The 25794-nt window shown below is 46.4% G+C and overlaps 2 protein-coding genes across 5 annotated transcripts in view; one reads left to right on the top strand and one right to left on the bottom strand.

Moving 5' to 3' along the window:
• The window catches only part of LOC135806507 (serine/threonine-protein kinase Sgk2-like), a 20059-nt gene extending 2126 nt beyond the window's left edge, over positions 1–17933 (top strand). The window contains exons 2-19 of the mRNA XM_065320699.1: positions 2258–2341; positions 4077–4149; positions 4285–4360; positions 6909–7005; positions 7229–7275; positions 7603–7660; positions 10863–10946; positions 11128–11190; positions 11845–11913; positions 12454–12497; positions 13480–13548; positions 13798–13834; positions 14160–14246; positions 14419–14514; positions 14930–15088; positions 15502–15591; positions 16065–16122; positions 17066–17933. Coding sequence (XP_065176771.1) covers positions 2258–2341; positions 4077–4149; positions 4285–4360; positions 6909–7005; positions 7229–7275; positions 7603–7660; positions 10863–10946; positions 11128–11190; positions 11845–11913; positions 12454–12497; positions 13480–13548; positions 13798–13834; positions 14160–14246; positions 14419–14514; positions 14930–15088; positions 15502–15591; positions 16065–16122; positions 17066–17172 — 1398 coding nt within the window. The 3' untranslated portion in view covers positions 17173–17933. The remainder of the gene's footprint in view (positions 1–2257; positions 2342–4076; positions 4150–4284; positions 4361–6908; positions 7006–7228; positions 7276–7602; positions 7661–10862; positions 10947–11127; positions 11191–11844; positions 11914–12453; positions 12498–13479; positions 13549–13797; positions 13835–14159; positions 14247–14418; positions 14515–14929; positions 15089–15501; positions 15592–16064; positions 16123–17065) is intronic.
• Positions 17934–19043: 1110 nt separating this feature from the next.
• Positions 19044–25794, bottom strand: part of LOC135806506 (myosin-IIIa-like) — a 37779-nt gene continuing 31028 nt past the window's right edge. For all 4 annotated transcript variants that reach the window (XM_065320693.1, XM_065320698.1, XM_065320694.1 and 1 more), the window contains 5 exons: positions 25464–25538; positions 22158–22238; positions 21853–21942; positions 20968–21061; positions 19044–20556 (listed from right to left, as the gene is read on the bottom strand). In XM_065320693.1, coding sequence (XP_065176765.1) covers positions 20018–20556; positions 20968–21061; positions 21853–21942; positions 22158–22238; positions 25464–25538 — 879 coding nt within the window. In that variant the 3' untranslated portion in view covers positions 19044–20017. The remainder of the gene's footprint in view (positions 20557–20967; positions 21062–21852; positions 21943–22157; positions 22239–25463; positions 25539–25794) is intronic.

Here is a 25794-nt window from a genome sequence, read left to right as displayed (position 1 = left end):
ACAGTACTCAAAAACGATGTGCATTCTCACTGCGGGTTTGGAAGATTTGCGTGATCCACGGTCTACACGATTCACGATCGTGATCGCCGCCTGGACCTACCGACTCCCAATGCGGCCCAGATCAGCGATGGCATAATATGTAAGCGTGCATAACTCAGCCCCACCACAAGAGTGACTGGAAGAGGCAGCCCGGGAGCGAAACACACATCTATTCACGTTCCACTCACCGGTGTCATCTCCCTAGACACTACGACTCCCTGTTTTTCAGTATTATGGGTTTATTCCGTCTCCGTAGATGCCATGACTGCTGACACGTGTGCAAAACATGAACAAGATACACCGACATGACTTTTCGGCGCTATGAAATTGAAATGTGGCAAAATTCCCACGCCAATTTGTACTGGAGTAGATAGAGTAAACCCAGGTGCATTGGGGGATTATGGTCTAATTTGAATTTTGCTTCTTTCAGAATATTCTCACGACAGCCATATATCAGTATGTGTACTCAATCTGCGGACAGAACTGTTTCGTTCTTTGTGGACTCGTCAGCGCAGCACAGAGGAAATGAGGCCGAACCTGATAGCAATGGAAATAAAAATTTCCAATCAGGCCCTAACGTACCTTGCCAGAGTGCTCAAACTGACAAGTCAGTGAGCTCTGCATAACGCAAACAGCAAAGGCACTACCCCACGCAAGAGTGCTCAACTGCTACAAGAGCAGGAGCGAAAAGTGTATTCGGCTGTTATTGGAAGTCTTGTTCTAGGCTTTGGAGGTTCACTGTACTAATATACCATAAAAATATTATCCATCTGCATCAAAAACTACCTTTTCTATGTTCCCGCAGGACCCCCCCTCCCCCCAACAACCAGGTGTCGGGTGGTGGGCCCTCAGGGCCGGAGGAAGGACTTTGGGAGTGGTCCGGCCAACCTTTGAGGGGGGGGGGTGCGGGGACCTCCCCCGGGAGAAATATTTAAAATTTACGTGAAATAGGGCGAATTTGGGCATCTCTTAAGGCTCCAGAAAATCCAGAAAATTATAGTAAATCAACACAAGCACAACTTTTTTTTATCCATATCATTAGGCCATCATTTTTTATAGCTATGTTTCGCGTCGTCCGCACGCATACGTTTTGATTTTTTTCGAAAAAAAATAAAAAATCAAACATGCACAGTGAGGGTACGATCGTGCGAGTCATCAGTGTGGACAGGTTGCATACGGCGAAGCTGGGATTCAGAAATGGCCTCTAGCCTAGGCCAGCGTTGGTAAATCGTTTGTTCGGCATATGGGAGCAATATTCTATGAGCTTACACCAGACCGCATTGATCGCCTATGCTGAGAGGATGCGTCGTTCCAAAGCTCTTTGCACCGCTGCTGAAGTCTGAGTACAATATTCCAGCGAAGCATAGGCACCATGACCAACGGTTGCCTCCTCTGTCCAAAGTGAATATTTACTCATTCTGATAACCCAGATGTTGTGCTTCGATGTACGATTTTTCTTTCGAATGTACACCATGCACGAGCTATTGTGCTATGTACAGTGCATACACCTCTGATGAGCCTTTTTTATTATTTTGCTACTTTTTATTTTTTTCCACCTCTCGCATATGATTCTGGAAGTTGAACTGACGCGAAACATAGATATAAAAAATGATGGCCTTAAAGCCATACAGTGCCGGTCACGGAGTCCTGAGCTACTTTGAAGCACATCACACGTCGGCAGTACAGTCGAGTCATGTACCTCTGGATTTTTTTACACCGGTTTTGCACTAATCACATCGACCATCCAGCTGGGAAAGTGGTCCGGCCATGGCCGGACCAGCCTGACTGGTTCCGCCGGCCCTGGCCCTGAAACCACCAGTGCAATGACATGGATAAGAACATTGGCAGAACAACAACACCAAGCTTGCACATGTGCTTGATTACAGGCTGGGGAGGGGTACTATTTAAAAAAAAAGAGGGCTTCCTTTTTGCATTGGCTCTCAGAACCTGGGGCACTATTCAAGACGGGACGCTATTCAAGAAACGGCTCTAATCGAGAGAGTCCAGCAGTCACACTGCTCTGTAAACAGTTGGATTTGAAACTAAAATTTGTGTCCGGAGCTGTGAAGGTCTATTCATAGGAGTTTCAGGGGTGCTTTCATACTTTGTGCAATGGTGTTACTGTCCTACACACCAGTGTACATGTGTGCTTGAGGCACGTGTGTCCATGTGTGTTCATGTGTCTATGTATTCGGTATGCTGCATGTGTCTAACACAGGTTTACAAAGTCGTTGTTAGCATTCCCAATAGGAAATGGCTCGTATTCCGGCGCTACAATGAGTTCTACACGTTGCATGGCGAGGTAAGGACGGCACTGTTGTTGACACTGTATGTATAGAGGTTGTGCGATTACATCATCAGTTGAGATGCTTCAGCGAAGTTGCAAACTCGTGACACGGCGCTGCACTTGCACTAGCGACTCGTGCTGCATACATATTCGAAAATCTGGTGACTCACACTCGTGTCCATTTGAAAATCTCGATGAAATCATTCGCATAACCTCTATACTCTGTAGATACAATACATGTAGCGCAGTGTGGGCTGGTGCACATCTGCAATACGTATGCTTATGCTGTGCTGTTTGTGTTGATAATGTCCAATCCAGGAGGTGCGTGCTTGTTTCAAGGTGTACTCTTAGCCCAGATATTACTTTGTCCTGGTTGAAAAACAGTGTTCTTCTCCCTGCCACATATGACTAGGGATATCAGTGAACGCATTGCGCCGCGTGTTCGCGCATATCTTTAATACGGCACACAAAAATCTATGAGGTGCGACCGACAAGAAAAATGGCCTCGCAGAAATCGGGCCGCGGGTCAGGCTTAGCGCAGGCCGGGCAGGAGTACTTGTACTTCCCTGCGAACAGGCCACCTGGTGACCTTTGGTTGCATCTGAAACTTGTTGATTTTGCTCTAGCCTTGCCAAGCAAGTTTCCAAGACTTGGGCCCCTGCTTCCTAGTCTAGACAGCCATAGCCAGAAACTACTAAGAATGGGCAAAGGTCCTCAACGCGAGAGCAAGCAGTATTGTCACTGTCGTACAACTAACTACGAAAGCGCCACACGTGGTACATGGTGCCCAAGTTTTTCTTCAATTATTTTTCGCGCGAACACCGCGTTGGATTTCCTCCAATCTTGGCACGTGTAGTCCACATGGTCTGGCCAATTCAATGACAGCTTCAAAAGGGGATTTCCCTGGTTAGATCTTGCCAGGTACCAGCCAATGTAATACGAAATCCGGCTGACGGTTGTCCATTTTTGAGCTGGAAGAAAGTGCCTCCCAAAATTTGTGGACGGCTTAGAGAACAGTGTAATAAGCGATGAATATTCGTAGTACTAGTAACCTTTGTTCAGCTAATGGGATTTCGGTCTTTGACCACTTGGTGGTGGGTCTGATCTACTCACCTCCCACCGTTTAGGCGCTGCATCTGCGCCTTTGATCCTAGAGGGTGGTGGCGTTCCCACGGCGAATGCGGAAAAATTGGCTTCCAGCCGAGTCTCACGCGAACCGTGATTTTTTTTAGTAACCTTTGTAGCCATCGCCCAGCGTCGTAGAGGGAAGCTACGAAGTAGCTCGACTCTAGCTGGTCTTCTTCCTCAGACACTTCTTCGCCATTCCGTCCTTCTTTTCCATCCTGAGTTACTTTGCGAATTTTTTCGGTGGTGGATGGTCACGGCTCGTTGCCCGCGTCTAGGTGTGCATGTGATCACCTGCGCAGTGCGTTCGCTGATATCCCTATCACTATGACTGTGTACAGTTTGCAGTGTGCAGCGATAGACGGTGTTCACATATTGTCGGTGCACACTGCTGGCATCCGCATTGTTGCTTGATGTTCAACTCTCCTGGCCTGCTGCCCTGGCACTGAACCTGTGGTCTTTTGAACAAAAGTGGTACGCAAACCGTGCACATTGGTGATCACCGGTGCTGCGACCCATGGAAATTAAAGTGTGCGTGTGTGTGTGTGTGTGTGTGTGTGTTGTCTGCGTACGTGCACGTGTGTGTATCTGTGTATGTGCATATGCATGTCTTGTCTTTTTGCAGCTCAAGAAGTCGCACCCTGACCAGATATCTAAACTGCCGGGAAAACGGATTTTTGGAAATAACTTCGATCCTCGTACGTTCTTTTCCAAAGTTGTCCTCCCTCTATTTCTTTCTCACGTAGTGCAGTTAGCTTGTCGGATTGCAGTTCGGCTATAAGGCCCATAATCTATATCTCTGTTTCTTGTTCTGGTGTGTGACAACACGACAGGCTTTATCAGTCATCGCATGAGTCGACTTGATGAGTTCCTGCAAAGTATGTTTCAGAACAAGAGTCTTATGGAGGAGTAAGTTTGCTGCAATTGCATTGAACTGTCACTTGTTGGATTTTTTTACTTTTGAAGCACTCAATCTGCGGACAGCATGCTGTTTCGTTCTTTGTGAACTCATCAGCGCAGCACAGAGAAAATGAGGCCGAACCTGATAGCAATGAAAATAAGATTTCCAAAGCCAGATTTAAACCAGGCCCGAACCTACCTTGCCAGAGTGCTCGAACTGACAAGTTGGTGAGCTCTGCGTAATGCAAACAGCAAAGGCACTACCCCACATGAGAGTGCTCAACTACTACAAGAGCAGGAGCGAAATACTCAACTTTTGAAGCATGTGTTTTTGTGCATGTCATGGAAAACCCTACACAAGTGGTCTCTTTGCTGCAATCCATACGATTTCAATCTCCATCAAATTTTCAGTCAAGAGCCATTAGGGAGGTTTCGCTCTACGTAATTACGTATGAAAATCCGTATGTCGTACGCGCCGGGGAGCGAGGGCAACTTTCATACGTAAATCTCTCTACGGATTTCCGTAGGAAAGCTCTTTCCTACGTTGGGTCCTCCGTAGGACTTTTCGAAATATTTTTTTCTCATTTTCCGCATTTGTCCATGGCAACATTCAAGCCGCGCCAAACACAAGGTACACACACCGTACACCACGTGCAAAATATCATGGAAAACGCGGTTTCGGTTCATGGTGCATGCGGTGGGCGCATGCATCCAACGCGTCTCCAAAGCAACAACGTATGTTGATCAGTCGTGGAGAAATTACGTAGAGCGAAACCCTACAGCCCTGATTTTTACGTATGAAAATTCCGTGCAGTTCATGCGTTATTTTCATACGTAATTCCGTAGAGCGAAACCTCCCTATTGTCAGGATTGAGGGGAAACTGGTGAGGTGGGCCTATTTCATACTTAGAAGTACAACACACGGTTAACTACTAATCTGAACATTTACTCCCATCCTGTAAACCGGGAAGCCTTTGCCATCTGGAATCCGTCTTGACTTTTACCATGGGTGTGAAATTGCAAAAGTAAGCCGGTGCGAACCACATGATAGGATGGAGGCTGCTTGACAAGTGACAATGTGAAACTCGGATGATCGTAATTTTTACATGTTGCCGCTGTCCTGTCCTGTTGTCATCAAGTGCTTGTTCACGCCATTGTTATGCTGTTCAGCGTAATTTTGTAGCGTAATTACAATGAGTTCAGTGAAGAATCTCATATTTTGTCATGGTTCCATCACTCCTCACACCTTGTTTCCAGGCATGTTGTTTTCGTTTTTGGTTTTCCTGTGTACCTCAGTGGATATGTGTGTAGAGTAACTTATGTGTGAGTGTGAGCGTCCGAATGTGTGAGTGTGAGTGCCCGCATGTGTGATAAGTGTATCATGATGATGATGATGGTGTACTTTATCACGTATGTCATAGTTCATGTCACCTTGTGTTGTATAGTTAGGCCCACGTCTCCAGTTTTTCATCAATCCTGAATGATGCTGGCCTGTGGCCGAATATTTAGATTGAAATTGTACAGATTTTCAGCAGAGAGACCAGTTGCGTTGTGTGCTGGTCTAGGTGGTCTTAAAGGGGAAGTATACCCTAAAATCAAATTTTCACCAGTTGTAGTCTTCTGGGTGCTGAGTCGAATGGTCTTGGTCCGAGGAAGCTGCGACGCTCCCTTCCTACTTGAATCCCAATCGAACTCGCGCACTTCCACCGAAACTGGGTGACTGCGCCCTACTAGATGGGGATTTGTATGCAAAATGTCACTAAAAGCGCCATTTCGTTCTTATAAAAGCACGGATGACCGCGATTGGCCCATATGTTGTAGTCTTTTGGACGCTGAGTCGACTGGTTTTGGTCCGAAAAGGCTGCGATGCAGCGTTCCTCCTTTATTCCCAATCGAACATGGTTGAACAAGCGGTCACGTGCTCCTGGGTGCCCAAATCACCTGGTCACCGCGCCAGCAGGCGACAACTTTCACACCAAGGTTCAACTCGAGTGACAGGACTGCACCCAAAAAAGGTCAAACAGGCTAGTAAGTTGTACCCTGCAGGCACGGTGACCAGCTGACTGGTGTACGCAGGAGCACGTGACCGCTTGTTCAACCATGTTCGATTGGGAATAAAGGAGGAACGCTGCATCGCAGCCTTTTCGGACCAAAACCAGTCGACTCAGCGTCCAAAAGACTACAACATATGGGCCAATCGCGGTCATCCGTGCTTTTATAAGAACGAAATGGCGCTTTTAGTGACATTTTGCATACAAATCCCCATCTAGTAGGGCGCAGTCACCCAGTTTCGGTGGAAGTGCGCGAGTTCGATTGGGATTCAAGTAGGAAGGGAGCGTCGCAGCTTCCTCGGACCAAGACCATTCGACTCAGCACCCAGAAGACTACAACTGGTGAAAATTTGATTTTAGGGTATACTTCCCCTTTAATGATTCAGTGGCTGCAGAGGAGCATGTACACTTTAAGGCATGTGCCGGTGTTGCAGCAATGTAGTTTTATTAGTGATTTCCCTTTCATTCCCCACACATGTGTGGACATTTGTTGTGTTGTTTTGTAGTGTTCGCGTGCGTGACTTCCTGGCACTAGAAAATCAGCGAAATGCTGTGCCCATCCACGACAACATCCCTATTGACCGGGAGGATCGAGGAGAAGGTGTAAGTCATGTCATTACCACTTTACTTCCTGCCTCGTTCACCACAATGCACTAGCAATCTCTCACCCACTTACATGTACAATATACATACACACGTGTGTGCGTACACATGCACATGCATACATGCACACGCACAAACGGTGCCCACACGTACATTGATCACGTTATGCTTCCACTGGATGTCTCAATTGGACCATTTCTTGAACTTTTGATTGTATTTTTAGTCTACGCCACTTCGAGAGGAGGACAAGATTGACCTTGGTTCGTCAGAGTAAGTACTTTCCTGCCCTTCTTGGGTCACCTCTCTCTATCTATCTAGCTAGCTATCTATCGTTACAAGACGCTCACTCATGGTCTCTGTGGAATTGTTCTGCTTCAGCAAACTTATCTCCTTGTAGAGATCAGATCAGTTTCTTAAGTCTTGGCCGTGTGTCTTGTGTTCCTGTGCGCTAACACTGGAAATTCAGTAGGGTGTTTTGTATTACTAACATTGTACTGACATCATCTTGTAGAGTACTGGAAGTGTAACACTCAGATAGCACGTCAGGTACCCTAACACGCTTGTCTATCTTACTCTGGTCTACCCCTTGTCGTGTAGCGTAACAATCAACGACTTCAAATTGCTCAAGGTCATCGGCAAAGGTAGTTTTGGAAAGGTAGGTACACTAACTCTACACTCCCTCATCTTTAATAATTCATGCAAAACGGGGGTTTTCGTCACTACAATGTTCATTTCCGGTCAGGTATCCCATTTTTAGTACCTCTGCACAGTGCTTATGAGGTGGTTAGTTTTGCAAACAAAGACGGCTGTGTAGCGGTGGGGCATGTGACATGCTCTGCATAATAGTACTGATGGATGATCAGGGAGTATAGTACTGATGGATGATCAGGGAGTATAGTACTGATGGATGATCAGGGGGTATAGTACTGATGGATGATCAGGGAGTATAGTACTGATGGATGATCAGGGAGTATAGTACTGATGGATGATCAGGGAGTATAGTGCTGATGGATGATCAGGGAGTGTAGTACAGGTCGTCCCTCGTTAATACATAATCTCTGGGACTTGACAAATGTTATGTATTAACGGGGTTTATGTACTAAACGAAAGTGTACATAACTTGCTTGCATACTAGAATTTTTCACTTTTTTCAACTTTTCTGAGTGTTTCTTGCTGCCATGACTAGGGAGCGAGATATTCTTGATTCCCTCGATATAACATAAAAATTATGTTATAACGGTCACAGTCAGCGAAGATTCTACAGTTTACATGATACATGTCCAGCCGTTCCTGTAGACAGTCACTCGAAAAAAAACAGAGCTTTGTCGGTTTGTGATGTGCGCTCTGATTTCTGAGCTAATTGCATCCACAAGTAGAAACTAGAACACGACGTGCCTCCACTGGAAGGCCAAAAGACCAACAAATTATGTACTATTGAGGTGGGTGGCATGCGGGTACGGAGAAATGTTATGTACTAACGGGGTTTATGTACTAACGAATTATGTACTAACCGACAAAATTTGTATGGAAGTGACCACATTTCCTCCGGGACTTGAGATTTCTTATGTACTAACGGGGTTTATGTACTAACCGGACTCGTATTAACGGGGGACGACCTGTACTGATGGATGATCAGGGAGTATAGTGCTGATGGATGATCAGGGAGTATAGTACTGATGGATGATCAGGGAGTATAGTGCTGATGGATGATCAGGGAGTGTAGTACTGATGGATGATCAGGGAGTATAGTGCTGATGGATGATCAGGGAGTGTAGTACTGATGGATGATCAGGGAGTATAGTACTGATGGATGATCAGGGAGTATAGTACTGATGGATGATCAGGGAGTATAGTGCTGATAGATGATCAGGGAGTATAGTGCTGATGGATGATCAGGGAGTGTAGTACTGATGGATGATCAGGGAGTATAGTACTGATGGATGATCAGGGAGTATAGTACTGATGGATGATCAGGGAGTATAGTACTGATGGATGATCAGGGAGTATAGTACTGATGGATGATCAGGGAGTATAGTGCTGATGGATGATCAGGGAGTGTAGTACTGATGGATGATCAGGGAGTATAGTGCTGATGGATGATCAGGGAGTATAGTGCTGATGGATGATCAGGGAGTGTAGTACTGATGGATGATCAGGGAGTATAGTACTGATGGATGATCAGGGAGTATAGTGCTGATGGATGATCAGGGAGTGTAGTACTGATGGATGATCAGGGAGTATAGTGCTGATGGATGATCAGGGAGTGTAGTACTGATGGATGATCAGGGAGTGTAGTACTGATGGATGATCAGGGAGTATAGTACTAATAGATGATCAGGGAGTATAGTGCTGATGGATGATCAGGGAATAGTGCTGATGGATGATCAGGGAGTATAGTACTGATGGATGATCAGGGAGTATAGTACTGATGGATGATCCGGGAGTATAGTACTGATGGATGATCAGGGGGTATAGTACTGATGGATGATCAGGGAGTATAGTACTGATGGATGATCAGGGAGTATAGTACTGATGGATGATCAGGGAGTATAGTGCTGATGGATGATCAGGGAGTATAGTACTGATGGATGATCAGGGAGTATGGTACTGATGGATGATCCGGGAGTATAGTACTGATGGATGATCAGGGAGTATAGTACTGATGGATGATCAGGGGGTATAGTACTGATGGATGAGGGAGTATAGTACTGATGGATGATCAGGGAGTATAGTGCTGATGGATGATCAGGGAGTATAGTACCAAGAGTAGATAAACAAGAGTGTGCAACTCGCGGATGGGTTGGCCCACGGCGGAATTTTTTGTTGACGTAATCTTTTCGACGACGCACGCGCTGCGAGCCTTTTGGAGAGTTTTCCCTCGTGCACTTGGCTGGGCTTTACACTACAAGGTCGGTGCCCAGCACGTGCTCTCACACTGCTCTGCGGCAAAGCCGCGTTTCTCTGAAAAAAGGTGACGTAAACAAAAAATTCCGCCGTGGGCGCGGGGTATCTGCAGATTGTGCAGGAGAGATCCGGAGTTGCACACTCTTGTTTATCTACTCTTGATAGTACTGATGGATGATCAGGGAGTATAGTGCTGATGGATGATCAGGGAGTATAGTACTGATGGATGATCAGGGAATAGTACTGATGGATGATCAGGGAATATAGTGCTGATGGATGATCAGGGAGTATAGTACTGATGGATGATCAGGGAGTATAGTGCTGATGGATGATCAGGGAGTATAGTACTGATGGATGATCAGGGAGTGTAGTACTGATGGATGATCAGGGAGTATAGTGCTGATGGATGATCAGGGAGTGTAGTACTGATGGATGATCAGGGAGTGTAGTACTGATGGATGATCAGGGAGTATAGTACTGATGGATGATCAGGGAGTATAGTGCTGATGGATGATCAGGGAGTATAGTGCTGATGGATGATCAGGGAGTGTAGTACTGATGGATGATCAGGGAGTATAGCACTGATAGATGATCAGGGAGTATAGTGCTGATGGATGATCAGGGAGTGTAGTACTGATGGATGATCAGGGAGTATAGCACTGATGGATGATCAGGGAGTATAGTGCTGATGGATGATCAGGGAGTGTAGTACTGATGGATGATCAGGGAGTATAGTACTGATGGATGATCAGGGAGTATAGTACTGATAGATGATCAGGGAGTATAGTACTGATAGATGATCAGGGAGTATAGTGCTGATGGATGATCAGGGAGTATAGTGCTGATGGGTGATCAGGGAGTGTAGTACTGATGGATGATGCGGAAGTACTTGTATTCATAATGTTCCAGTGCATTGATTTTTGCATGCTTGACTATATCCATTCTTACTCCAGGTTCTGCTTGCCGAGCACAAAGCCACAGACAAACACTACGCCATCAAAGTATTACGGAAAGATAGTATCCTAAAGCGCAACGAGGTAAGTTTCATTCCATCATTGCCTTGTTAGCATGTGCATGCAGGAATACTGGAATTAAAGAAGGCTGAAAGCTTGTTTCTTCCTTTTGACCGTCCATTTCTCCTTGGTGTGTGTGCATTTAGTATATCAATAAATAAATTAAATAAATTTAGTATCTGCTGTGCCTGTTTCCCCTCTCTAGTCACGGCACATCATGGCGGAACGCAATGTCCTGCTCAAAAACGCAAAGCATCCCTTCCTTGTGGTGAGTCAATGTACCCATACCGGTATCTACTGTGTAGCAGCCCGTGTTGATATTTATTATGTTAGCCATCAGCATATCAGCACTGGAACTCTACTGTAGCACCAAGTAGTCGTAGCATACGGGGAGACAACACAAGATCATAGTACACGTACCCAGAATGGTGTTCTTTCTATCCCTGATTTGCAAGGTCTACGTGGTCCGTGGTCTATGCAACTCACGGTTGCAGCCTTGACCTGCCCCCCCCCCCCCCCAGCGCGGCGCGACAAGCGATGCCATATGCAGTGTACGAGCGTGTAATAAACGGCCTTGCCCCTAGGTCTGGGGTGACTGTAAAGGGCAGCCCAGGGTCGAAACCCACATGATTTAGCATCACAGTCATCCGTAGTGCCATGGTCTCTGTACTTCAGAATGCTGCTAATGAATTTCCCTTTGATGTACAATCCTGTACATGTATCCCTGTCTGGATTTTGCCCCTACTTTTCATGTACATGTATAAACTGCGTAGTGTGGTGCACATACTGGTCATTGCGGGCTGTGCTGCCAAGTGGTATTTGAAGTGGAGTCGCAAAGGTGCATGTGTTTGGATGATGACTGTTGCTAACGACTGCTTCGCTTTATTCTTCTTCTGCTCTGCTGTTTTGTCCGCACGCTCAGGGTCTGCACTACTCGTTTCAAACCAGTGATCGTCTCTACTTTGTCCTGGATTATGTCAATGGTGGAGAGGTCAGCACACTTTGTGAAGCATGATTTTCCGCCTGTGTACATGACGATTGTACTGGGGAGGGGGTAGTCCCCGTGTGTAGGGGACATGTGTGCGGGACGGGGAGAGGGTAGTCCCCCTGTGTAGGGAAGATGTGTGCGGGACGGGGAAAGGGTAGTCCATCTACATTGCAGTGTTGACTTGCATGCTTGCATGGCAGGATTGTGTGCAAGACAAATTGACAATAGCAACATGGCTGTTTTGGTTGTGACATAGCTCAGCGTATCATGGCAGTAAGCCGATCGTGCAAATTACCAGGCAACAATGTTTGTCAACTTGTGACAAACGTTTGCCTCACATTATCGAACCATGTCTGTCGCGATGCAAGGACAGTTGTGTGTACGTATATGTGTGTGTCTGTGTGTGCATGCATGCGTGCGTGAGTGCGTGTGTTTCTGGTGCTAACCAACTACATGTATTGGCTAACCCAAGACCTGAGGTACATAAGTGAAGCCTGAGATATTCATGTTTACTTTGTTTGTGTTTTCTGTCTTCCCGTGCAGCTGTTTTATCATCTCCAGCGAGAGAAGTGTTTCAGCGAAGCAAGGTATTGATCCGGGTCATTGATACTCCTCGGTTGTATCAGATTTCGCATGCTGCATGTGTCACCAACATAATAATGGTGCAGATTGGACTTGTGACAGCATGTACAAATTTGAAGTGTGGTTGTGAGTAGTGATGCGAGGATTATTTGAATTACCGTATTTCCCCGATTATAAGTCGCACTCGATTATAAGTCGCACCCCCATTTTCAGGTTTGAGCAATAGTTGCGATATATTCACTTCAGTAGTAAGTCATGCTCGATTGTAAGTCGCACCCCCTTTTTAACCCTGAATCTTAGGGTAAGAAGGTGCGACTTATAATCGGGGAAATACGGTATTCGAGTATTCTAGATTACCGACACCAGAAAGAATATTCGAATGCAGGCAGCAACATTTGATATTCGAAGAAAAAAATCGCACTTTTTGGTTGTGGTATTTAGCTCCAACCTTGACCTCCTGAACAGTGTTGAGGATGATAGTGTAGAAATTATGTTCTGAGAACTGTGAAGCTTGTTCTTAGGTAAAATGTGCTCTTCAACCAGTGGGTATGTACTATCAACATATTCTGTATGCATCATGAATGTTGGGTCTAATTGAGTGAAGTGATCGAGGCACATCAGAAGAATATACTTGTAGAATGTTCGTTCGTCTAAGCAAATATTAGAATATTCGTTCAAAGAAACACCGTTCTTTGCATCTCTAGAACCCACTCACTTTTGTACCCTGCAACCCTGCGACTGCTTTATCACCAATCAGTACAGTGGCAATTATTTGGCATGGATAAGATGTGAACCTGCTGGTCATTGCGTACAGATTTCATAACACTGATTTCCCCCTCCTCCCCCCCCCCCCCCTCCCATACGAGCATGTACAGAAGTGTGCTATTGCGGCAGATTTGGGTTAATTCACAAATGACCTTTTCCTGTCGTATGTCAACTTTCATGTTGTATCTTGCCTTTCTCTCGTGTGTGTGTCTGTGTGTGCAGAGCCCAATTCTACGCAGCAGAGATCACATCGTCCCTTGGATACTTACATTCCATGGGTATTATTTACAGGTATGTTCCTCTCTCGCTTTCTTTATCTCCTTTTTTTCTCTCGTACCGTGGCCGCACTATATCATTTGTATAGTCGCTGTCAACACATGCTCTGTCTGGCCGCAAGCACGGATTTATGCTTGCCTTGGATTACTTAGTTCAGTCCTGTTTGCTGGTGAGCAAGTAGCTTTTCATGTGCATACATCCAAGACGAGAAGTGTTCGTGTTGGTGTGCTGATGTGGAACTGTCTTTTCCCCTGTTTTCTGCAGAGATTTGAAGCCAGAAAATATTCTCCTGGATGACCAGGTTAGTGCGGTGCTTGCTGTGTTCCATGTAGCAATGCAGCCAATACTGTGCAGGGAATTGACACCGCATGGCTTTGTATGCTGCCAACCTATGTATGCGTTATTCACATCACAGTAGACCACTGTAATACATGTACTGACATCCACTGCCTGATCAGTACACACTGGTCTACCATTACCAGTCCATCACTGTCATTGCAATCCTGCTGGAATCCTGATAGTACAAACCTCAATTTACTGGGGGGGGGGGGGGGGGGGGGGGGGACCTATTTTCCTAACATGTCCCCTCAAATATATGTATGCGTGTGTTGTTTCTTTATGTCCAGGGTCACATAATGTTGACTGACTTTGGCTTGTGTAAGGAGGGCATCATGGATGGAGGTACCACAGCTACATTCTGTGGCACACCTGAGGTAAGTTCACGGTACAGTGCAGGCTATGTGCTTGTAATGCAATTGTCCTGTGCATACAAACTTCGATCCCGTTCACTCATTGCTACACGCGTCGTAACTTAGTGCTTCTGGGTTTGTTTGGGGTGTGTTTATACTCTTCTGTTTTCTGTGCACTCTTCCGGTTTTGGTGTAGTATCTCGCTCCAGAAGTACTTCGCAAGTCCAAATACTCGAAAAGTGTTGACTGGTGGTGTTTGGGCTGTGTGTTGCACGAAATGATCTATGGTCTGGTGAGTACTGAAAACAGAGCAAAGCAATACTGCATGTCTGCTACAGTTTCCAGCTTCCAAATGTGTTTTCTTGGAGACTTGAAAGGTTTTGTGTGTGATGTACGGCCTGCAGGAACTGCCTTTGCTGTATGATGTATGAAATCATAGCATATTATCCATTGGAAAATTCCAATCTAATCTGCTTGAGCGTCATGTTACTAGTAACTGCGTAGTGAAGACCATGCGCCATGCACAACACTCATAGCTTAGAGATCAGAGTTGCATTCTGGGGTTGTGTACTGTTGCTGATGGGCGTTGTGTGTGTGTGTGTGTGTGTGTGTGTGTGTGTGTGTGTGTGTGTGTGTGTGTGTGTGTGTGTGTGTGTGTGTGTGTGTGTGTGTGTGCGCGCGCATGTATATTTCTGTGCTGTCAATAGCCGCCGTTCTACAGTCGCAATGTTGCAGAGATGTATGACGGTATTTTGCACAAACCACTCAAGCTGCGCCAGGCCGGTATGGGCAATGAGGGACGCTTGATCCTGGACCAGCTGCTTCAGAAGGACCCCAAGAAGCGTCTCGGTTCCAACCATGATGCTGTGAGTGAACTTATACTGCTTCAAGTTGAATGAAATGCTGCCATTAACTGCTTTCACCTCGCTAGTGGTATTTTCCTGCTCTCCAAAGTTTCCAGAATCATTCCGTGCCATTTCTAGGGAATAAAATGGTAACTAGCCGCCGTGTCGCTTCAGTTCAACTTTTCGTAATACGGCATAAATATAAATACATTTCATGGTTCGCGTGAGACTCGGCTGGAAGCCGAGTTTTCCACATACGCCGTGGGAACGCCACCACCCTCTAGGATCAAGTAATACGGCATGCAATACTCTATTTGATGGTGAATGTTTGATGTCCTGCACGACTCATCTCTGCTTCCCTGTGTTGATGCTACTGATGCTAACGCAGAGGCCTGTGCTGGTGCTGATCTATTTGCTGCATTGTGTTGCCACAGAACGACATCATGACGCACAACTTCTTCCACAATATCTCCTGGGTGGATTTGTACGACCGCAAGATCTTGCCTCCATGGAATCCCCGCGTGGTGAGTGCTGCTTTGTGGACATGTGCAGTGATGATGAGGATGAGGATGATGATGATGATGTGGACTTAGGTCTTAGCTTGTTTAGTTAGAACTGTGGCTTGGGCATGCATGCTGCACAGCTTGGACGTTCTCCTTGTTTAGGGCCTGTAGCTCTTCTGCTGAGAAGGAGGCTATGAAAGTGTTCAGGAATTAGACTATTGCCCTGGTCCTTGCCATTGGTACGCCTCTTGCTCTTTTCATTGCGATCATTTGCTTCTTATCTCCTCGTAAATTATTCATGTATTAGTATTCAGTATTCTAAATTTCTAAATTCACTGTGTCTATTTTACACTGCAGTGCCATGTGTTGTGGGAATTTCAACATGCGTGCTAATGTAGCCTCTTGCGCCATGCTGCTTGCACACAATTGTAAACTGTGTGTTTATCATAATTGTCTCTAATCTATGCTATCTGCTCTGTTTGTGTGCCCAATAGTCTGGCACTGACGATACATCCCATGTTGATCCAGAGTTCACCAGCGAACCGCTTACAGGTAATTTGTACTGTTGCCTCCGTCTGGCTGATGCTGCTGCTGCTCGGAAGTAGCTGAGTTGAGGGAGTGGTGTCTTTATTACCACTCTTTAATATAGCATGTTCCAATTGTGTAGATTTTGTTCCTTCCCCGCTGTCATGTGCTCTTGTACGAAAAATTTCGATTAACAATATCGCAACCAGGAGGACAAACTGTGCGGTACGTATTCTTTATAATGTGATGCACGATTGCAGTGCAGTATTATAAACGAAGATTAGAGAGAGAGAGAGAGAGAGAGAGAGAGAGAGAGAGAGAGAGAGAGAGAGAGAGAGAGAGAGAGAGAGAGAGAGAGAGAGAGAGAGAGAGAGAGAGAGAGAGAGAGAGAGAGAGAGAGAGAGAGAGAGAGAGAGAGAGAGAGAGAGAGAGAGAGAACGTTCATAGCACTAGGATCGAAGCATAATTGAACACTCTTATCTGGAACAGAATGATGTGAATTTTTTACACTCAAAATGGAGCATGAACTGTCAAGGGAAGTGATAAACATGAATGACATGTGCACACCACGCCAGCAGACAAAATGAATGACATTCGATGATCAAGGAAGCATGTAAAACTCACCATGGGAACAGTGAATAGGGGACAAAGAAAGAAAGTGCCATTGCCCTGAAACAGTTCACTTAGTACATACATGTACATGTAATTGCGTACTTGAAAGTAGATGCAATAGTGAAAATAACCATGAAGAAAGGGTGAAACAAGTTTCCGTACAACACTCATCAATAATCATCTTTGTACTAATGAACAATTCAACACAAATGAACTTTTACAGAACAACTGAAGAGAAGTAACACCTAGTGACAGTGCTGAAAGATACAAGTGTGGAGTTGAAACAATGATGATTGTATGTTGTTGTTGTTGTTGTTGTTGTTGTTGTTTTTGTTGTTTTTGTTGTTGTCTTCTGCAGCATCCCTGTCCGAAGGTGTACCTGTTGATGAAGTACCCGCAGATGATGCGTTTGTAGGCTTCACGTACAACAAAGACCCCGGCGAGTTCCTTGCATCAAGTTCTTAAACTGTACCGTCCTTGTGTATCGGCCACCGTAGGTACCAGCTATTCCTACTATTGTTCAGCGTAGCTTGTAGCTAGTCTTCCCCCACTATGCAACCAACCAACCCTTGTCCGAGGTTAACGTAAGGATAATGTCAACAGTCACAAATCCTTTGTGTGGTGCATTTCGAGTGAGTTATATAAACCGAATTTTTATTTTATTGAGAGAGCCTGTTGACATGCGTCTAGCAATTCTCACCGTGCCAAGTTCTCATCATTACTACGCGTACCTTATCTTGTCTTGATTGTGTTTGTCTGTGTGTCTACGTACTGATTGTGTATAGCATGGCACATCACAGAAGATCTTATGGTGTCATTAGCCTTCTGTGTGTACTATGTACTTCCTTCAACTTGGAAAGAGTCGAGGTTGCCCTGTCTACCTCATTGCAGTCCCATTCTGTTTTGTTGAATTGAAACTATACATGCTGTGTTGTGCCTGTATTTTTAAGTACTCTTGAGTCACAGTCAAAGTCAGCTTGTAACTGAATCTAACATGCAGGTACATTGTACATTGTACACTGTGTGCATAGGTGCTGTCTCTTGTTTGGGTTTTTTCATGGGTGGATTTCTAGAGCTGCGATTGACTCCTTCATTTCTTTTAAATTTCTTAACCTCAGTCTGGTTTCCTGCCCATGTTGTTTGCCATTGTCGTTTTTTTATCCAGTCAATTCGTACACCGTCAGCATCTATGTCTCGTTCAATATAACTTAGGATTGTCACATTCACAGCCTTCTGTGCTTGTCCTGCAACGTGTGTGTGTGTGTGTGTGTGTGTGCGTGTGTGTGCGCGCGCGCGCGCGTGCGTGCGTGCACATGTTTGTGTCCATTGTGTGTGCTGCATGTGAGTCCCTCGCTTTTCTCCCTCCTCTCGTCTCTCCCGTCTCTCTCTCCCTCTCCCTCTCTGCATGACTGTTTTCCGTTAATTTGTGAATGCCATACAATATGGCACCGGCAATTGGCAGATTTTTAAAGAAACTTCACTTCTCAATTCCAATAGCAGTCTCTTTTGCTGCGATTCAAATCAATGTACATACCGTATGCACAAAACCGGAATCCTTGAAAATGCTTTTTAGTATGGATGTATATTCGATTATAAAGCCAGTCCCAGTTATAAAGCCATGGGCTTCATAAAAGAAATGACATTTGAAGGATGTTTTGTACAAATGAAGTAAAAGTACCGGTACTATAGTACTAACAAACTTACAGCCCAGCAGGAAGGGTGAACAAGTGGATTTAGATTGAAATGTCTGTGTGAACTTTGACTTATGGCATGCGGGGTGAGTGAGTCATTTACTCATTTTGCATCTAAAATAGCTAGGAAAGCAGCGGTGTTTCGAACATAAGGTCCCGGAGCGCCGACATCGGTATAACTATAATACATAATACCGTAAAAGCCCCTGTATACGCCCACCCTCCGTGTACACGCCCAGTCAGGGGAAGTCAACACTTTTGTTTCAAAATAGCGCCCATGCACGTGTATACGCCCAGGTATACCGGCAACATCAGTAGATGTACAGGCACCGATACCCAATACTTACTGCTATCCCTATTCCAAGTATACGCCCGGTTCCAAAATAACGCCCATGCCCTTGTATACGCCCAGGAAATCGAGGCTGCTAATCTATACGCCCGGTGCCTATACACGGGCTTTTACGGTAGTACTCGTGACAGTGTAGAGGTGGAAAGGGAGAGAATAACTCCACACACTAACCATTGCTTGCACAGAACACCACAGTCAGTACCCAATGAAACCACTGCTACTTGCAGATCCTGGTTGAATACCATGCACAACGCAACCCGTGTACTATTTCCCTCAACTAACGTACTCAGCGTGTATATGAGTTGGAAAGAGTTAGTGAGTAGATCGTCGAAAATACTTGAAGTACGGTCTGTTGAAAAGAATCATGTACAGTGTAAATACAAGAGAAGAGTGCATGCCCTCCCCATAAGGGTAAGAGTGAGATTTAACAAGATCGGTAGCGAAAATAGTGCATGTTACCAATAGTGATAGAAATCTTCCAGCATGTCCTAAAAACTAAACCACCCTGCAGAGGAGTGTTTGCCATCATTTAATACATGTACATATACCAAAACAATGTCACACTATAGAGATTCATACTGCACAGTACGGCAGTGGCGTAAGGCTAGGTTGTTGCACTGGGTGCATCATTCCGTAGAAATGAGAATTCATACTGATAAAAACAGGCTAAAAAGCAATGTAGTAAGAAAGATTGCATTGCGCATGGATTGAAGTGACATCTGATTCAATTTCAGTGTTCCGTTCGGATACGAACAGAAAGAATAGGAGGAAGGGTCAGTCGTTTTGCATGCAGGTGTTAGGAAAGGGATCAAGGGAAGAGGTCTCAACAATAATGGTGCGTTAAAAAAATCATTTCTCTGTTCATCTAGATATCTGTGGGAAGGTTGAAAATAACAGAAGAATTCAAATACATGTATATCCGTTTCCATTGGTTCCACACCGGGGGCTCCTTGACATGAAGTGTGAACCAAAGACCATTATTGTAATGTCCTACTCAAGAGGAATAACAAGTGAATTGAGACTAATTAAGGCCACGCATGTGCACAGCACACGCAGACGCCCCGGCTAACAAACACATAAGAACGTATGAATTTTGAATGAACCTAGTTGCATATATTTGAAAACATCATGAGAGAAGAATAGTCACACATGTCCAGGATTTTTGAGAATAAATAACATAGCTGTAGGTAGTAGGGCGGAGGATAACTTACATAGCTGTGGGCACCACAAATTGCCTTCAAACCCGCCACCTTGATACACTTTGCTCACATTAGGCCTTGTCTTTGGAGCCCGTCACCTTGCTCCTCTTTGCCCACATTCGAGCACGAGAGGCAGCAAAGGGAGACGAGTCATTTGAAGCAACACCAGTAGCAGCAGCATTACTAAGGACCTGTCCCGAAGACGATGGTGCCAATGATGTAGTAGAATGCAATGAGCTACCAGAGGACAAGGTCCTGCCACTTGCAACACCAGTGGTTTGAGTGCGGCTTGCAGCAGTGTGTGACATTGCATCAGACTCTGATGCGTGTGCACGCGTGCTGTGATCACGATTAACAATCGAGTACTGGGGAGACAGTGCATCCGCGCCGCAAGTTTTGTCCTGCGCACTGGCGCTGCTGCTACCATTAGCAGTAGGAGAAGTGGTGGTAAACGCCGACTCATCAGAATCCTTTTGCAGGAGTGTGTAGTTAGAGCGGCTACTAACAGGCATTGGTGCTGTGAAACATAGCATTCTGGGATCAAAGATGTCTGCCTGGCTCCAAGGTGATGCAGACCTCTTGCTTTTCACAGCACGGCGTTGTAAATACTCTGCAGTGTAGTATACACACACACACACACACACACGCACGCACGCACGCACGCACGCACACACACACACAGACAGGCACATGTACACATATACAAAGAGAGATCGCAATAAACGAGCACTATTGATAACCGCACATATTCGAACCAGATAGCCAAATGTGACATAGAAAAAGTGACATACAGTATTATTGTACTGTTTGCTGCCTGTAGGAGAGGGTGTGTAGAATGCAGATACTGGAAATGTACACAAATAGTATTATACAGTGAATTTGTGTGATCACAGACAAGTTCGTCCATTCTAGAACTCCCTTACATCGTTTGATTACACAGATTTCGTTATCAGTATCCACGGCATACCACACAATCCAGTTGCACTTGTCAATGTGCTAATGATTCCCTGGACCCACTCACCGTTGACTTTGAGATGAGGTACGACAAAGTCCACAATAGCCCAGCACGGAGTTGAGTGTGGGTTGGATGTGTTACGCACAAACCCTATTCCAACCTAGACCACGCAGGATGAGAGGGCAAGGCAAGAGAAAGAGGTTTCATTCACAAGTGCCTGTACGAATGAAGGGAGAATTACAGGAAGGAAAGGACCAATGGATTACTAATTTTACTAGCTATGCGTAGTTATCCACCACTCCATGAGCCAACATGCTGAACACTCAGAATCTGATATGGTCTTCCTCGTACCATCAACATTCTGATATAGCCAATAGTTTGTTTTGCTGTAAGGCTTAGCTTGTTTTTGACTTGAGTGTGCGCCTTTGGCTTGAATGTGTGCCTCTCCTTTTTATTTAATATCCAACAACCTTCCAAGTTGGAAGCGCATCTAAGCGTGATAGAACTAATGCCCGGTCACTGAATGCCAGTACAATCCGTTCGTACTGTGCCAACTGCTGCTCATTCTAACTCGGCAGTATCTTGGCTAGCCCTTCGGGATCCGAACAGACAAAAAAATCACCGCTGCAAATGAAACACACCTTTGCTTGCATCAGTGGTAAGCACTGATTTTACAAAAGAATCAGCTTGCCAAACATATTCCAACACAAAGCGACTCGCACCAGACCTGCATTAGTTCGGAGTGGAAAGAGGGAAAGAGACCTGGTGCATGATTGGCGTGAATCGAGTTCCGCCACGTTCATGTTCGGCACACGTCTAGAGAGGACACGGCATTCTGTGGAGTGTAGAATGCAAATCACACAGCTTGCTGTGGAGTGCAGAATGTACGTGATACAGCATGCTGTGGAGTGCAGAATGTACGTGATACAGCATCAGCAGTGCCCCACTTACGCGACACAAACAAAACAGCACTGTCAAGTCTAGCTTGGTCTTAGCCATCACGTCCTTGACATGCTGCTTGAACGTTGATGCCGAGAAGATCTGTGCCCGAGTAGAGCAATGCAAAAGAACAAAAACAGACCACAATACGAATCTTGTCCCAGGGCAGCTGAAAAGCAGGCACGCAAAGCAGCAAACACCTCCCAGGATATCAAACTTATATTCTGCGACTAACGTTAGGTTGAGAACATACACAGTTACAGTAGAATGATGTTGAATCGGGCCTGTGATGCTTTGACCTACATACATGCACCTACCTCCTGTGGTATATTCCTGGGCATGACATCTCCTTCAAGCTCAGTATTAGGATGGCAATGAAGAAGAGTGGAACTCCGGCCCTAAAATAAATACAGCAAAAGATTTTCAACTCTTGAGTAAAACATTGCCAGGATCAGTGTGTGTGTGTGTGTGTGTGTGGAGGGGGGGGGGGGGGGAGGGAGGGGTGTGTCATACTAGCACTCGCTTTTACCGACAACGAAGAGTACTATAAGATTGAAATCATAACAATAGGGGCCATCCGGTATAATTGATAATTTTCACGGAATGAAAAAAAAATTAGTTGTGGAAGTCCCCCACCCACTCACCCAGAACAAAAAAAATACACTGATTAGACAGCAAGAAATGTATTGATCAATGTTTTTCTTTCAAAATGAAACTGGCTTCGAAGACAAACAAAAGTTCTTAGTTTCATGCAAAAGATTGTTAACGCACTCTCCACATACAGGCATGCACCCGGCTCAGAACACATTGTTTTCTGGTTGGCACATCAGGGATATTGGGCGGAGCAGCTGGCGTGCATGAGAAAGACAGGTCGGCCTGCTCTGCGCAGGAGCTGTGACCCGGTGCACACATAGTGTGTGTGAGAGAGAGAGACAGACAGGTCGGCCTGCTCTGCGCAGGAGCTGTGACCTGGAGCACACAGAGTGTGTGTGAGAGAGAGAGACAGACAGGTTGGCCTGCTCTGCGCAGGAGCTGTGACCTGGAGCACACAGAGTGTGAACGAGAGACGGTCGGCCTGCCGTGGGCAGGAGCTGCGACCGGTAGTGATTGAAATGAGCCAGCTGCGGAGATAGACTGCCCTCACCCGATATAAGTATATTGACAAGAGTTATACTGACACTGTTATTGAGGAAATTATGGTGACAGTGACGGAGAGATAGTGATCCCCAGTCGAATGGGGTTGGGAGGGAAGGGGAAAATTGACAACTGACGGACAAACCAGTGAACAGTCAAGTCGTCGGAAAGCAAATGTGACAAAGGAGTCTCTCTTTTCTCTTGCTCTCTCTCTAAAGCAAGATTTGGAAAGCACGCGTGGGAGAGTGGCGCGCGCTGCGCATGCGCATGTATAGCAATGACATCATAATCAGATGCATGATCGTCAGACTAAGTATGAGTGGTAGGTGTTCCACGTTCGTTAACAGGGCTTAGCGCACACGCTAAACCACCATTAACGCACTCTCCACATACAGGCATGCACCCGGCTCAGAACACATTGTTTTCTGGTTGGCACATCAGGGATATTGGGCGGAGCAGCTGGCGTGCATGAGAAAGACAGGTCGGCCTGCTCTGCGCAGGAGCTGTGACCCGGTGCACACATAGTGTGTGTGAGAGAGAGAGACAGACAGGTCGGCCTGCTCTGCGCAGGAGCTGTGACCTGGAGCACACAGAGTGTGTGTGAGAGAGAGAGACAGACAGGTCGGCCTGCTCTGCGCAGGAGCTGTGACCTGGAGCACACAGAGTGTGAACGAGAGACGGTCGGCCTGCCGTGGGCAGGAGCTGCGACCGGTAGTGATTGAAATGAGCCAGCTGCGGAGATAGACTGCCCGTTCCCAATATCCCCAATATGGCATGAGAGTAATAATGAAATACGATTGGTGTATTGTGCTGTACTGACAGCAGCAATGTAAAGCTAAAGCTAAGCAGTTCAGGCGCAATGTGGTCACTAACCCGCAGCTACCATTGATGACTTTGAACTGCAGCTAATTGACGTTACACTCGCAGGGTGTCAGCTGTAGCAGCCCGGATGTAGCGGTGGACCGCATCACTGCGCCATCTACCCATGATGCGGATGATGTGTTCGGGGACACCTGCCATGGCCGCTGATGTTGCGGCGCCAATCCGGGTGACTGGCATATGCACTCGGGTCCGTGACCCCACAGAGTGGCAGCAGGTTGCGCAGTTCAGAGGACACTGCATTTCTTGTAAGCGGCTGGCCATTAGCGTAAGTGAACAGATGGTCGCCGCCGGGGCGAAACGCCAGGTAGTTGCCATGGCCTGCACTGGGCAGATCAGTGCGTCCGTGCTGGCTCCAACCAATACTGTGTGGCCCGTGCTGTTGGAGTCCGTCTTAGATGAGCGCACGTTTACCGATAACGACCGCTGGTCAGTACTGATCGTCACATCACATCGCCTCAGGCCAGCAGTCAGTTCTCCACAACGGAAGAACCCATGAAACGCCAAGGGAAAAGCTGCCCTTAGCATGGCCTTGTCGTGAGGGTGCCGCATGCGTTGAACGGCAACATGCCGGCAGATCTCCCTGAGAAGTGGAGTGGTTATCGGCAGACGATGACGCTGTGTCGATGCCCCGCAGGACACTAGCGAGGAGAGTTGTTGGGCCCGACGGGTAAGCAAAGCCAAGTTCCACATGAAGGTTGCGGATTGCCGACATGTAGACACGGACAGATCGAGGCTGAAGAGTCCTGAACAACTCGGCAGCAAAATAGCACAAAGTAAAGTCGTCGCCCGGCAATGGGTTGCAGGCATGCACTTGGCAGAACTGGAAGTAGCGGGTCTCGGCGGTAGAAAACGTCCGGCGGGAGGATGGTGCTATTGCCAGTGCTGCTAGCTGTAGCACGGAGTCTGTCAACGGAGAGTTGGCAAGACTGGCTGATCTGGCTCGGCTGCTGCTCTCTCCTCTCAGCCGTCGACCGTTGTAGAAGGCACCATAACCGTGAGTGCCGCTGGCATCAGTCTGTAGTTGCATGTCGGGGGCTGGCGTCCACTCATCCACCAGGAAGAATGACTTCCCATTCCATATGGTCAAGGCCTCTGCCCACCACAACAGGTCTGCCATTGCCAATGCCGAAATGCGTAGCCATTGGTGCAATGGTGTTGATCGAGTTGCTCTGTCCAGGTCGTGCAGGCGTCTCAGGAATGTGCGACCAGCTGGTACAGCTCTGGACGCGAACGAGAGTTGACAAACCAGTGAACAGTCAAGTCGTCGGAAAGCAAATGTGACAAAGGAGTCTCTCTTTTCTCTTGCTCTCTCTCTAAAGCAAGATTTGGAAAGCACGCGTGGGAGAGTGGCGCGCGCTGCGCATGCGCATGTATAGCAATGACATCATAATCAGATGCATGATCATCAGACTAAGTATGAGTGGTAGGTGTTCCACGTTCGTTAACAGGGCTTAGCGCACACGCTAAACCACCAATAATTACTGACGGCCCCTTAGACGAGACGATTCTTTTGACGTTTCATTCAGCATGTTAGACTGCTCCCAGTCGGCACCCGACACAGTTATGCACGTACACCACGCTCCATACACACGTGTTGTGCAACTGACCTTGAGAATGACAGGGTTCTTGCTGCGCCGGATGGCGCGAACTGAGCCATCAGCGGTGATTTCAATCTCCACACCCTAAGCACAGAACACAAGACAGCAGGCGCCAATATGACAGCAGGGGCCAATATGTATTACAGCATGTAACACACGCCAAGTAGCCCAGGGTGCACCGTGCCCAGCAATGTCAGGCTCAGCTTACATACTCATACAACAGGGAAGCATCAAACTCAACAAATTTCCTGTACATTGTTCCAGAACCAACAATCCAGTGCCTACAATAGAATGACCTAAAAACTTGCACACATACTCAGACTAAAAAAAGCTGCGAATT

Source organism: Sycon ciliatum, chromosome 1 (assembly GCF_964019385.1).
Source record: "Sycon ciliatum chromosome 1, ocSycCili1.1, whole genome shotgun sequence".
Classification (NCBI taxonomy): Eukaryota; Metazoa; Porifera; class Calcarea; order Leucosolenida; family Sycettidae; genus Sycon; species Sycon ciliatum.
This window is presented reverse-complemented; position numbering and strand designations above follow the sequence as displayed.